The following is a 12523-nucleotide window of genomic DNA, read 5'->3' on the forward strand; positions in this document are numbered from 1 at the left end:
TTGCGTTTTACATGCGTTTTTTGCATGCGTTGGCGTTTTTTATGCGCATGCGTTTTTAAGTGTGACGTTTTTTCCATTGTCTAGAGAACATTCTAGACTTGTTTCACTCAAAAACGCATGCGTAAAAAAACGCAACCGTGCGCAAGACCATGCGCACGCATGCGTTACCATAGACTTCAATGTGTTGTTTTTGCGCATTCCGTGCGCAAGCGTGCGCATGCGTTTTTTTGCCGAGACAGGGCGCACCAAAAAATCCAACATGTTGCGTCTGGCGCACCTGGCGCAAAAGACAAAAAAACGCATGCGCACGAAAACGCAAGTGTGCGCAAAAACATGCGCACGTCATGTTAAACATAGGTGCGCAGTGCGCATGCGCACGGGTGCGCACGATGCGCTGCGCACAAAAGCGCAAATGTGAAACCAGCCTAAAGTAAACATGTGGGAAATGTTACTTATTAAGCTTTTTGTGTGCCACATCTCGCTGATTTAAGGGCATAAAAATTCAGTTGGAAATTTTGCAAAGTTGGGAAATTGCAAAATTTTCTACATTTTTGCCAAATGTCTGTTTTTTCACAAATAAACGCAAGTTATATGAAAGAAATGTTACCACTATCATGAAGTACAATATGTCGCGAGAAAACAGTGTCAGAATCAGCAGGATCCGTTGAAGCGTTCTAGAGTTACGACCTCATAAAGTGACACTGGTCAGAATTGATAAAATTGGCCTGGTCACAAAGGCAAAAATAGGCTCTGGTGCAAAAGGGTTAATATGATTTTAAAACCTTCCTAATGTGAGTTTTATCTTTTTTTCACTAATTTTGGTGCTGGAGACCCCCTCTTTTTTCCTTTGGATTTGGATTTCTACTCATTTGTAGTTGCCCTAAACTATATGTGGTCCAAACCACTCAAGAACTGAGAAGAGTTCAACAGCACTTGTCAAATATTTCTACTGCAAAGAAAGATTGTGAGAAGGGCAAAACGGTCTCTTCAGTAGCCTCATACTTCTTGGATGTCCATGGGAGCAACACTAAGAGACTGAAAGTCCTGGGCTTGGAGAGTGTATATTTGAATATTAGAGGAGGAAACATTACCCCCAAACTGTTGAGTTGTGAGTCCAAATAGATTTATGCCAGAGAATATGGGAAGCAAGATGTGCCACAGTGCGCGCTGCTGAATCCACAAAATCACCTGGGATGCAAGATGTAGTAACAAAGTACTTCTTTATTCCTTCCTACGCGTTTCGGCGCCCTTCCTGGCACCTTCCTCAGGAATATCCCTGAGGAAGGTGCCAGGAAGGGCGCCGAAACGCGTAGGAAGGAATAAAGAAGTACTTTGTTACTACATCTTGCATCCCAGGTGATTTTGTGGATTCAGCAGCGCGGACTGTGGCACATCTTGCTTCCCATATTCTCTGGCAGTTTTTCCACTTTGGAGTGGTCGGTGGAGGTCCTGCAGCAGCTGATACTGTGTTATGTCTTCAAGCCAGTTGTGGGTCACACAACTGGAATAGGTGAGTGGAACTGCATTACACCACTCACATCGTAGTGTCACTAGTGATAGGGCACTATTGCGCCTCTTGTTCCCCTACCCTTTTTGTATTCAAATAGATTTATGATCACTGAGCCTTTCACCTATCGGCCTAAATGAGGATCTCCTCTTTACCGGCCTTCTACAAGCAACTTTGAGGACTTTTATACATCTGTCCTATTCATATATTTTTTCATCAAATACAACAAGCATTAATAATTTTGTATGTTCTCCATTTTGCATGGTCTTTCTAACCTGATTTTGGTATCCCTGAGGGTTGTTTGCCTGGTTATAATGTGATTTAGCTTTTTGTTTGGTTGATTTGATTCTGTAGGATGAGTTATGTCTACGGCACTCCTTTTTACCCCCCCCCCCCATTTTGGGGGCACATTCTCTCCACACCGCCATCCTCCTCAGGTATAGTTAATTATTTGTGCCCTGTGTTTCATTAACTATATGTGGTCCAGTGCTTTGTGTGCTATGCTGTGTCCCTGATCGATGTTGTTTGGCCAATGGTTAAGCATTGACTTCATTTTTACCATGCCATATTTAATTTATTGAATCATACTGTGGATACATTATTCTTTAGGGCACATTATAAGTATTACATGGTAGCATACATTTATTTTGTATCTTTTTTTATTTTTTTATTTACTGCTCATATATTATATATTTATGCCACTATAAAGGGATATTTTTTGGTATTTATACAGTATTTTTAGTGGCGTTATATTGAGCTCTATATATTTATATATTATGGTTGGCGGCTGTGTTGTTTTTTATTATTTTTGTGTGATTCATGGATTTATACTGTATTTATGTATTTTTTATATGTATAATTTTTTGCCACATCTAATAAAGGCACTTTTATTACATACTGTTGTGCTTTTACCTTTTCTCTGCCTTCTTTCACTTATTTTTCCATTCCCATTGGCTTTTTGTGTATTAGCTATCATGTTAGTACACTCATGATGTGTAGATGCATGTAAGAATATTTCGATTCTATTTCTGGTAACCATGTGTCAGCGCACCCACAGCCAGTCCTCCTGCTCCGGAGAGTAGGGTTTGCCTTCTCCCCGCCACCCCTGGGACATGGGGGCCCTGCTCTCCCGGTTGCTGCTTCTCACTCTGCCCTCCGACTGGTGACCGGTGCCGCTGCCTCCCGCCCTCCTCCTGTAGTCGGCACTACCACGGTTTGTGTGGATCTATCCGCAGCCATGGGGGCCACCACAAAGCTGGCCTTCACCATCATCCTCATCTCCTGCTCGTCCGGTAAAAGGAGACCCAGGGCTCGTGCGGGAGCTGCGCAGAGTAACCAGCAGTGTACTTGCTCCTGCACACCGCTGGTTACCACGCACAGTATATAGAGGGTTATCCCTCTATATACTGTGCGGGGTAACCAGCGGTGTGCAGGAGCAAGTAATCCATGGTAGACTGTGTATAACCCTCTGTTTACAGGAGTATGTGATCTATATACTACTCTGTATACTGAATATACTGTGCGGTAGAATCAGCTGTATGCTGTGTATAACCCTCCATACAGGAGTATGTGATCTATACACTGCTCTGTATACTGTATATACTGTACGGTGGAATCAGCTGTATAATGTGTATAACCCTCTGTATATACTCTATATACTACTCTGTATACTGGAGGAGCTATGCATAGAAGGATAGGGACGGGGGAGCCATGCATACCAGGATAGGGATGAGGCAACAATGCATACCCAGCTTATACTCAAGTCAGTAAGTTGACTCAGATTTTCATGGCAAAATTAGGTACCTCGGCTTATACTCGGGTTGGCTTATACTCGAGTATATACGATAATTAACTATCTTGTGTGACATAACTTTCTGGTTTAAGGGCATAAGAATTAAAAGTTAAAAAATTGTGAAATTTTTAATATGTTCTTCAAATTTCCAATCAGAATCAGTGGGATCCATTGAAGCATTCGTGTTATTAACACCTAAAGTGACACTAGTCAGAATTGTAAAATTTAGCCTGGTAATGAAAGTGAAGGGGTCCCCATTCCGCTGGTAGGCTGTTGTGAACTCATTTTCTGGTCTGCCTCTGGTTTCTGGTGAAGGAGCTGGTTGTGTTGACAGAGGAGTCGTGAGTTCTATTTCCGGTCTCCCTCTGCTGGTGGCAGGAGGTAATGAAGCTGATCTAATTAACAGAGACCTGCCACCTGATAATGAGGACGAGGATTGGACATCTGGAGTCTCAGACTGGATTTAAGACAGCCGACTCCCTTTTCCCATGCTGGTGATTTTTTCCTGCCTCCTGATCTAGTTTCCAGTTCAGTTCCTGCCTTCTCAAGCTAAGTGTTCTCTGCTATTGTTCACACTTGATTTGGTTTGGTCTATTCAGTTTTTGTATGCTTAGCCAGCCCCAGCTGGGGCTGTGCTGAATTTCCATTCTTATTTCACTGAATGTGCCAGTTTGCTTTTTGTCCCTTATTAGATTGGCCTCTTTTTGCTCTGTTCTCAGAATATGCCAGAGTGCTGATATAGTGGGTGAAGTCTAGTGACTTCAGGGTTTTTTTTGCTATCAGAAGTGTTGGACATTTTTGCAGGGTTTTTTTGCGTGACTGCAGACAGTATCTTTCCTTTCCTGTCTTTTCTAGTTAGTGTGGGCCCCATCATTTGCTCAGCCTAGTTTCCTACCTGTGTTTGTGTTTTCATCTTGTTTCACCGTCAATACATGTGTGGGGGCTGTCTATTCCTTTGGGGTCTGCTCTGGGGCAGTTTAGATTTCCCCTTTTCTTGCTTTAGGCTTATTTAGTCCTCCGGCTGTGACGAGGCATCTAGAATCATCGTAGGTATGCTCCACGGCTACTTCTAGTTGTTGTGGTTAGGATCAGGGGTCTGCAATCCGCTTAGTTACCAACCTCTCTGGTTTTCTGTGACTTAGTTTGGTTTTGTTTTCCTCCTCTGTAACCCAATCATAACAGTAGGCATAATAGTACACCCACGTCGTACTCCCCATTTGGTGCAGGCTCCGGCGCTGAGCTTGCACCTTTCCAGGCACATGTCAGCTGATCTATACAGGTGACATGTGCCTCCAACAGCCGTGGATGGAATCGTGATCCACCCACGGCAGTTAACTTGCTAAATGCCGCTGTCAATCTCTGACAGCGGCATTTAACTCACGCTTACCCGAAGTACATCCCTTATACCACCCATCGGTGACCCTATTGCATGATCATGGATCACCAATGGGTTGGCATGACAACCAGAGGTCTGACAAAGATCTCTTTTTGTCATTGCCCGATTGCTATGAGTGCCGCCCAGTGGTTGGTGCTCATAGCAAGTGAGCATTTCTGCCACATACAGGCGATCTGATCATCGCCTGCGTATAAAAGACGATCGAAGTAGTGCAGCTTTTAGTCTCCCATAAGACTATTGAAGCATGCAAAAACTAAAAAAAATGGTATTATACCTCTGGGGGGTTGGTGAGCGCCCGGTCCGCTAGCAGAAAGCGCATGGACCAGGGTTGTGCCGCCAAACGCCCGCTGTCCTTTTAACATAGGTGTCATGATCCATGCTGGATCAGGACTGATAAAGAGCACAGGTAACCTTTTTTTTTTTTTTCCTAAGCTGTGCTTAGGTTTGGTTTTTGCCCCCCGGTGGCCATTAGGATTTTTGCACACTGGTGTCGTTTGTTCTAAGTTTGCCCCCGGTGGTGGTGAGCGTCATTGCACTCTTGTTTCTTTAGTTAAGTGCACATGATTATAATGCAAGTGTGATTGCTGGCTCTGCTATAAAAGAGTCACAGGTGTTGCAATAAGTGTTGGTGATAGTGTTCATTTCAACCATCCTTGGTGGTGGAAGGAGCTGGAGAGCGTTCCTTGCAGCACTGTCTTAGCCCTGGTGTGGAAGGAGTCATAGGGGATTTCCTTGTAGCTCTGACAGAGCTTGGTGGCAGCGATTCAGGGGGAGAGCTGCATTCTGGTGGTGGACTCTGTTGCCAGGAGCAAGTGCAACAGAGTAAAGCTAAGTGTTTCCCTGTTTGTGTTTTTCCTTAGTATGTATTAGTACAGCGGTGGGGCCAGTGCCTGCGCCACCCAGCTCCCTAGCAAGGGATAGGTGTAGGGTGTGCTAGGGCGACAGGTTCCTGATCAGCGCCCGTTGCGGAACCGACATAGTGAACGTTAGGAGCGTTAGGGACACTGACTCAGGGGAGTGCAGGAGGTATCCACGTCCCCTTTCCCTATCGCAGGGCCCACCGTTGTAACTGTTTCCCTTTGTCTTGTTTTAGTTACCGGCCTGCGGGCCGTGTCACACAAGACAGTATCACGTGCCGCGTCTTGTTGTTTTAGTTACCGGCCTGCGGGTCGCATCACACAGGACAGGTCCACGTGATATTAGGCATAACTCTTCTCGAACAACACAGAGTGAGGGTAAAACAAGGTGGAAATGCTTTATTGAAAAACAAAACAGTGCCAGCAAAATACTCCAATAGGGTACACATTACAGAGTCTCACCCTTACGCTGACTTGCTGGGATAAAAGCAGCTGTTACTTCCGAGCTTCCAGGGTCGGCTACCCCACCTGTGGCACGCACACAGAGAGGAGTTAGCGACAAGCATAGGAAGATGAAAGTCCATTGAGGTACAAGGCAAGTTGACCTGAGGGTCACAACCTGGCTTCTCCGAACATCTCCATGGAGCTAGGCGACTGGCAGGTCCCAATCCTGGCTTCTTCCAAATACTGTATATCCATGGTTTAGCGATGGTCAATGGATCAGATCTGTATTCTTCCAACTGGGGCCGAAGTCCCCTAGATTGACATTCTGTAGAACAGGGTTCCCCAACTCCAGTCCTCAAGGCCCACCAACAGGTCATGTTTTCAGGATTTCCCTTGTATTGTACAGGTGATGCAATTATCACCTGGGCAATTCTATGGAAATCCTGGAAACATGACCTGTTGGTGGGCCTTGAGGGGACTAGAGTTGGAGAACCCTGCTGTAGATTATTTAATCTGTGTCCCTTATGATGGAGCCATGGTGTATTGGCAGCAGTCCTGTTAACACTCTCTGGATGTCTTGGCTGAACCTCTGCATCTCTCTCTGTCTCATTGGGACATATCACCCCTTTTTATTTTAACAGGTGTCCTTCATTCCAGCATCACTGATAATTTTAAACTCCTAACGACCAGAGGTATTTTTGGTTTTGCATTTTTTGCTCCCCTTCTTCCCAGAGGTATAACTTTTTTATTTTTTGGTCAAAATGGCCATGTGATAACTTGTTTTTTGCAAGATGAGTTGTAATTTTGAACGACACCATTGGTTTTACCATATTGTGTACTCGAAAACGGGGAAAAATTCCAAGTGCGGTGAAGTTGCAAGAAAAGTGCAATCCCACACTTGTTTTTCTGGGTTGTTTTTCACCATGTTCACTAAATGCTAAAACTGACCTGCCATTATGATTCTCCAGGTCATTATGAGTTCATAAACACCAAACGATGTATAGGTTCTTTTTTATCTAAGTGGCAAAAAAAATATCAAACTTTGTTAAAAATATATACTGTATATATTAAGAAAATTGTGCCATTTTGCAATACCCGTAGCGTTTCCATTTTTTGTGATCTCGGGTTGGATGAGGCTTATGTTTTGCATGCAGAGCTGACGTTTTTATGGTCTTTGGTCTTTTGGTCGCCAGTTATTGCATTTTAATGCAATGATGCAGCAACCAAAAAAAGGTAACTCTGGTGTTTTTACTGTTTTTATTGCTATGCCATTTAGCGATCAGGTTAATCCTTTTTTTATTGATAGATCAGACAATTTTGAAGGTGGCGATATCAAATATTTGTATGTGTGTTTTTTTATTATTTAGAATGGGGCGAAGGGGGGGTCATTTGAACTTTTATTTTTTTCTATAGTTTTAAAAACTTTTTTTTTTTTTTACACTTTTGGCATGGGAGACTAGAAGCTGCCATAACCCGATCGGCTATGCTACATACAGGCGATGATCAGATAACCTGTATGTAGCAGATTTGCTTACTTGCTATGAGTGCCAGTCACCGGGTGGCACTCATAGCAATCCAACAGTGACAGCCATAGAGGTCTCCAAAAGTCTTCTGGTTGTCATGCCAACTGATCTGTGACCCGCGATCATGTGACGGGGTCACCGATGGGCGGTTTTCCGGGTTGATGGCTGGAAGCTCGCCTTAAATTCCGCTATTCCATCCGCGGCTCTTTTGGGCACATGTTAGCTGTTCAAACCAGCTAATATGTGCTGGGAAAGATGTGGGCTCACCGCCGGAGACCACATCAAAGGGAGGGAGTCCCGCATTTGCGTAAATGTACACCCTATGTCGGGAAGGGGTTAAGAATGGTGAGGACGAATTCACATTGTTTGATTGTGTAATCTATTTGCATAGATTTTCCTCTGTTTTATAAGTCAACAAACTATTTGGCCTAGACAATGTATAATTAGCATATCAGTAATCATATCACTAGTCATCAAGTATAAGAGCACAATGTTAAATCAAATGCAAACTTACAAGTCAATATTACAGGCTTACACAAGCAAAAGTCTGTCTTCTTGACCAACCAGAAATAAACACTTAAATTCAAAAGTCCACATATAGATAACAGTTTATTCTATCTGGCTTGCTAAAAAGTCATCTGGTTAATTAAGATACAATGCTGTGTCTTCACACTCACTTGTTACCTCTTCAGTAATCATGGTATAATCTCTTTAATGTTTTTTGTTTGTTTTTTCTCTCTCAGGTTTCTAACATAGATGATGTACTTAGTCACCACACAAGTTTCCTTGACAACTGTTTAAAGGATTGCATGCTTACCAATCCAGAGCTTCTTAGGATCTTCTCAAAGCTTATGTCAGTGTGTGTTATGTTCACCAACTACATGCAGGTAAGTATTGCATATCTTTCAAACTGTGTGCTTGTGTGTATTTAGTGATTCGATTCGAGTCTATACACCCCTGTTAAAATGCCAGGTTTTTGACATATAGAAAAGTTAGGTCATTAGACCCAATTAAAAAGATTTAAGGTATAACACTATAGTACAAAATATAACTTTTAATGCCAAAATAGTCCAACAAAAATGTGTATACCATAAAGTGTAAAAGTGCGAAGACCACTGTTATAATATTGTAAGCAATATAATAACAGTGGTATTTCTACCTGCTCATTGGTGTGTTTTGATTGAGCCATTCATCTTTGTTCTTTTATTTTTTTGATAGGTTTTTGACATGCAAAATAAATACAAAAGTCATTTTTTTAACTTTTTTTACGTTTAATATCACCCAAAATCTGTACAATTCAATTGATCAAACAAGCTGAAATCTTTTTGTGTGCAAAATGAAAATAGGTAAAATAATTTAGTTGTATAAATATCCAAACCCTTTAGCTAATACTTTGTTGAAGTACCCTTTGAATTGATGACATTCAGTTTTGTAATTGTGGTCTCTCAGCATGGCAAATCTAGAATTGACAATCTTTTCCCATTGCAATTTTAATTTTTTTATTTTTATGCCCTTAAATCAGTTATGTTGCACAAAATAGATCATAAATAACATTTCCCATATGTGTACTTAACATTAGCACAATTTTTTTTGTTAGGAAATTATAAGGGTTAAAAGTTGACCAACAATTTTTCATTTTTTTTAAAATTACAAAACTATTTTTTTACAGACCACATAACATCTGGAATGACTTTGAGGGATCTACATGACAAAAATATCCAAAAGTGACACCATTTTAAAAATAAAACCCATCTAAATTCTCAAAACCACGTTCAAGAACTTTATTAATTCTTCAGGTGCTTCATATGAATTTTTGGAACGTGGAACGAAAAAAATTAACATTTAGCTTTTTTTCACAAAAATTTTAATTTGGATCCAATTTTTTTTATTTTTACCATGGTAACAGAAAAAAAATAAACCTAAAAATTTTTTGTGCAGTTTCTCCTGAGCAAGCTGAAACCCCATATTTGGGGGAAAACTACTGTTGGGGCACAACCAGGGCTCGGAAGGGAAGAAATGCCATTTGACTTTTTGAATGCATAATTTGCTGGAATAATTAGCGGATGCCATGTCATGTTTGGAAAGCCCCTGTTGTGCCTAAACAGTGGAAAACCCCACAAGTAACACCATTTTGGAAACTAGACCACTCAAAGAATGTATCTATATGTGTGGTGAGCACCTTGAACCCCCCGGTTTTCACTGAAGTTTCTAATGTAGAGTCGTGAAAATAAAAAAAAAAATCACAATTTTCCCACAAAAATGGTATTTTGGCCCCAAATTTTTAATTTTCACAAGGTAACAGGAGAAAATGGAACCCAAAATTTGTTGTGCTATTTCTCCTGAGTATGCTGATACCCCATATGTGGGGGTATACTACTGTTTGGGTACAAGACAAGGCTCAGAAAAGAAACGATGTTTTGGAATGCAAACTATGATGGAATGGTCTGATAGTGTCTTGTCGCGTTTGGAGAGTCCCTGATGTGCTTAAATAGTGGAAAACCCCCACAAATTACCCCATTTTGGAAACAAGACCCATCAAGAAATCTATCTAGCTGTGTCATGAGAAGTGAATATGTTCGGAAAATGATCGCCAAACATAAATTCTGCACAAATATGGTACATTCAGATTTGTGATTGGTAACACGAGCATTTTTCTTAAAAACAGAAGAAGTCGGTAACATTCGGCAAAAGATAGAATAAAAGCCAGCAATTCATGTGCCGCGTACAGTAAAATCGCAGATTGACAGGTTAGAATAGAAAAAATATATACACATAGAACACATATATATAGATGTCAGTGACACATACACACACACATATATATATATATATATCTATAATAATAAATGCCCTAAGCAGCTTCCGGTTGTAACAACTTCCGTCCTGTTGTAACCGGTGACGTCACCGCACACCTCTTTCCATGTTAACCCTCAACACACCACTCCTCAGCACACACACTCCTCAACACACACTCCTCTCACCTTTCACCATCTCCACTCACGTCCACTCACTCTTTCACTCCACATACGACCCCTTCTCTCACTCAGTCTCACATACTCACGCCGTCATCGCCGCTGATCCACGATCCCCGACATCATCTTCCGCCGGCGCCTTCCTGGATCCCGACGGCATCCACGCCGGCGACATGTTCTTGCGGCGACGCCATTTTGGATCAGCGTAATCCCGCGATACTCAAGATGGCGTCGCCGCAAGAACATGTCGCCGGCGAGGACGACGTCGGGATCCAAAATGGCATCGGCGAAAACTCACGAGATTTCGCCGACGCCATTTTGGATCCCGACGTCGTCCACGCCGGCGACATGTTCTTTCGGCGATGCCATCTTGAGTATCGCGGGATTTCACGATACTCAAGATGGCGTTGCCGCAAAAACATGTCGCCGGCATGGACGATGTCTGGATCCAGGATGGCGCCGGCGGAAGATGTCGGGGATCGTGGAGCAGCGGAGATGATGGCGTGAGTATGAGAGATGGAGTGAGAGAAAGGGTCGTATGTGGAGTGAAAGAGGGGGGGACGTGAGTGTAGATGGTGAGAGGAGTGTGTGTTGAGGAGGTGTGTGTTGAGGGTTAACATGGCAAGAGGACGATACTCAAGATGGCGTCGCTGCAAGAACATGTCGCCGGCGTGGGTGATGTCGGGATCTAAAATGGCGTCGGCGAAATCTCGCGAGATTTCGCCGACGCCATCTTGGATCCGCGGAATTGCGTCATTTACCTCATGCCGACTTGCTTTGCGGACGTGTTGGCTTGCTCCAATTTGCCTCTACCACCATAACTACTGCTGCCTTGCTCCTCTGCCTGTTCACTGCCGGTGTCTAATTACAGGGCCAATTTGCCTCTACCACCATAACTACTGCTGCCTTGCTCCTCTGCCTGTTCACTGCCGGTGTCTAATTACAGGGCCAATTTGCCGCTACCACTTCATAATTACTGCTGGGCAATTACAGGGCCAATTAGTATCTGTTTACACTACAATACTCCAGGACGCCTTCTTCACTACCAGATAACTGCCAAATAGACTCCTTTACCTGTGCCAACATGAGTCATAACAAAAAGTATGCCAATGCCAGTGAAAGGAAAGCAGCTTTAGCACTACGACAAAAACAACGCCGTGTGTTGTGAGTTCATTTTCCCCTTCACTACTGAGGCCCGAGGAACTCCCTCTTCTGGTAGAGAAAGGTAGTGAGCCTGATTGTCAAACACCTGGGTTTGATCATGATGACTGGCTGAGTGGAGTTACTGACTGGATATAAGGCTGCCGACGCCCTTTTTCCCTGCGGGTGATTTCTCTGTGGACTTCTAGGAAACCAGTCTGATTCCTGCTCATCTAAAGCTAAGATTTCTGCTTTGCCTTTTTGCATTAGTGTTTTGTTTTCCCTGCTTTTCTGGATTCTGCCATTCCCTGCCGGGGTGAGCAGAGTCTCCTTTTGCCTGTTGCTCTGTCTTCAGAATATTCCTGAGTACTGACAGCCTTTTTTGAAGCCTAGCGTCTTCAGGGCCTTTTTTACTGTCAGTTAGTTGGCTCTTATTTTCATAGGGTTTTTCACGGATTGCAGACAGCAGCCTTCCTGTCCTTTCCTATCTAAGTTAGTTTGGGCCCCATCTTTGCTCAGTCTATCTTTCTGTCTGTGTTTCGTTCTTTATTCTTGCTTCTCAGTCATTATATGTGGGGGCTGCCTTTTGCTTTGGGGTCTGCTCTGGGGCAGTTTAGATTTCCCTTTCTGTCTTTAGGCTATGTAGTCCTCCGGCTGTGATCGATGGGCCTAGGGCATCGTAGGAGCCCCCCACGGCTACTGCTAGTTGTGTTGATAGGTTCAGGGGTCTGCAATCCGATAGCTGCCAACCTCTCTGGTTTTCTGGACTTAGCTAGCATTTCTATTTTTGCCTCCTACGGTGACTCAATCATAACAGCCGTGCTAATGAGACTCCTGAGGAAAAACACCATCGCCTTGACAAGATTAAGGCTTATAAACGCCGTCGCCTCAC

General features: G+C 43.1%; 1 protein-coding gene across 6 annotated transcripts in view; it reads left to right on the plus strand.

Annotated features, from left to right (window-relative positions):
• The window catches only part of TUBGCP2 (tubulin gamma complex component 2), a 1139845-nt gene that overhangs the window by 933623 nt on the left and 193699 nt on the right, over window positions 1-12523 (plus strand). For all 6 annotated transcript variants that reach the window (XM_073573858.1, XM_073573862.1, XM_073573860.1 and 3 more), the window contains one exon: window positions 8263-8406. In XM_073573858.1, coding sequence (XP_073429959.1) covers window positions 8263-8406 — 144 coding nt within the window. The remainder of the gene's footprint in view (window positions 1-8262; window positions 8407-12523) is intronic.

This window comes from Dendrobates tinctorius, unplaced genomic scaffold (assembly GCF_039654945.1).
Source record: "Dendrobates tinctorius isolate UK_male_01 unplaced genomic scaffold, ASM3965494v1 ptg000037l, whole genome shotgun sequence".
Classification (NCBI taxonomy): Eukaryota; Metazoa; Chordata; class Amphibia; order Anura; family Dendrobatidae; genus Dendrobates; species Dendrobates tinctorius.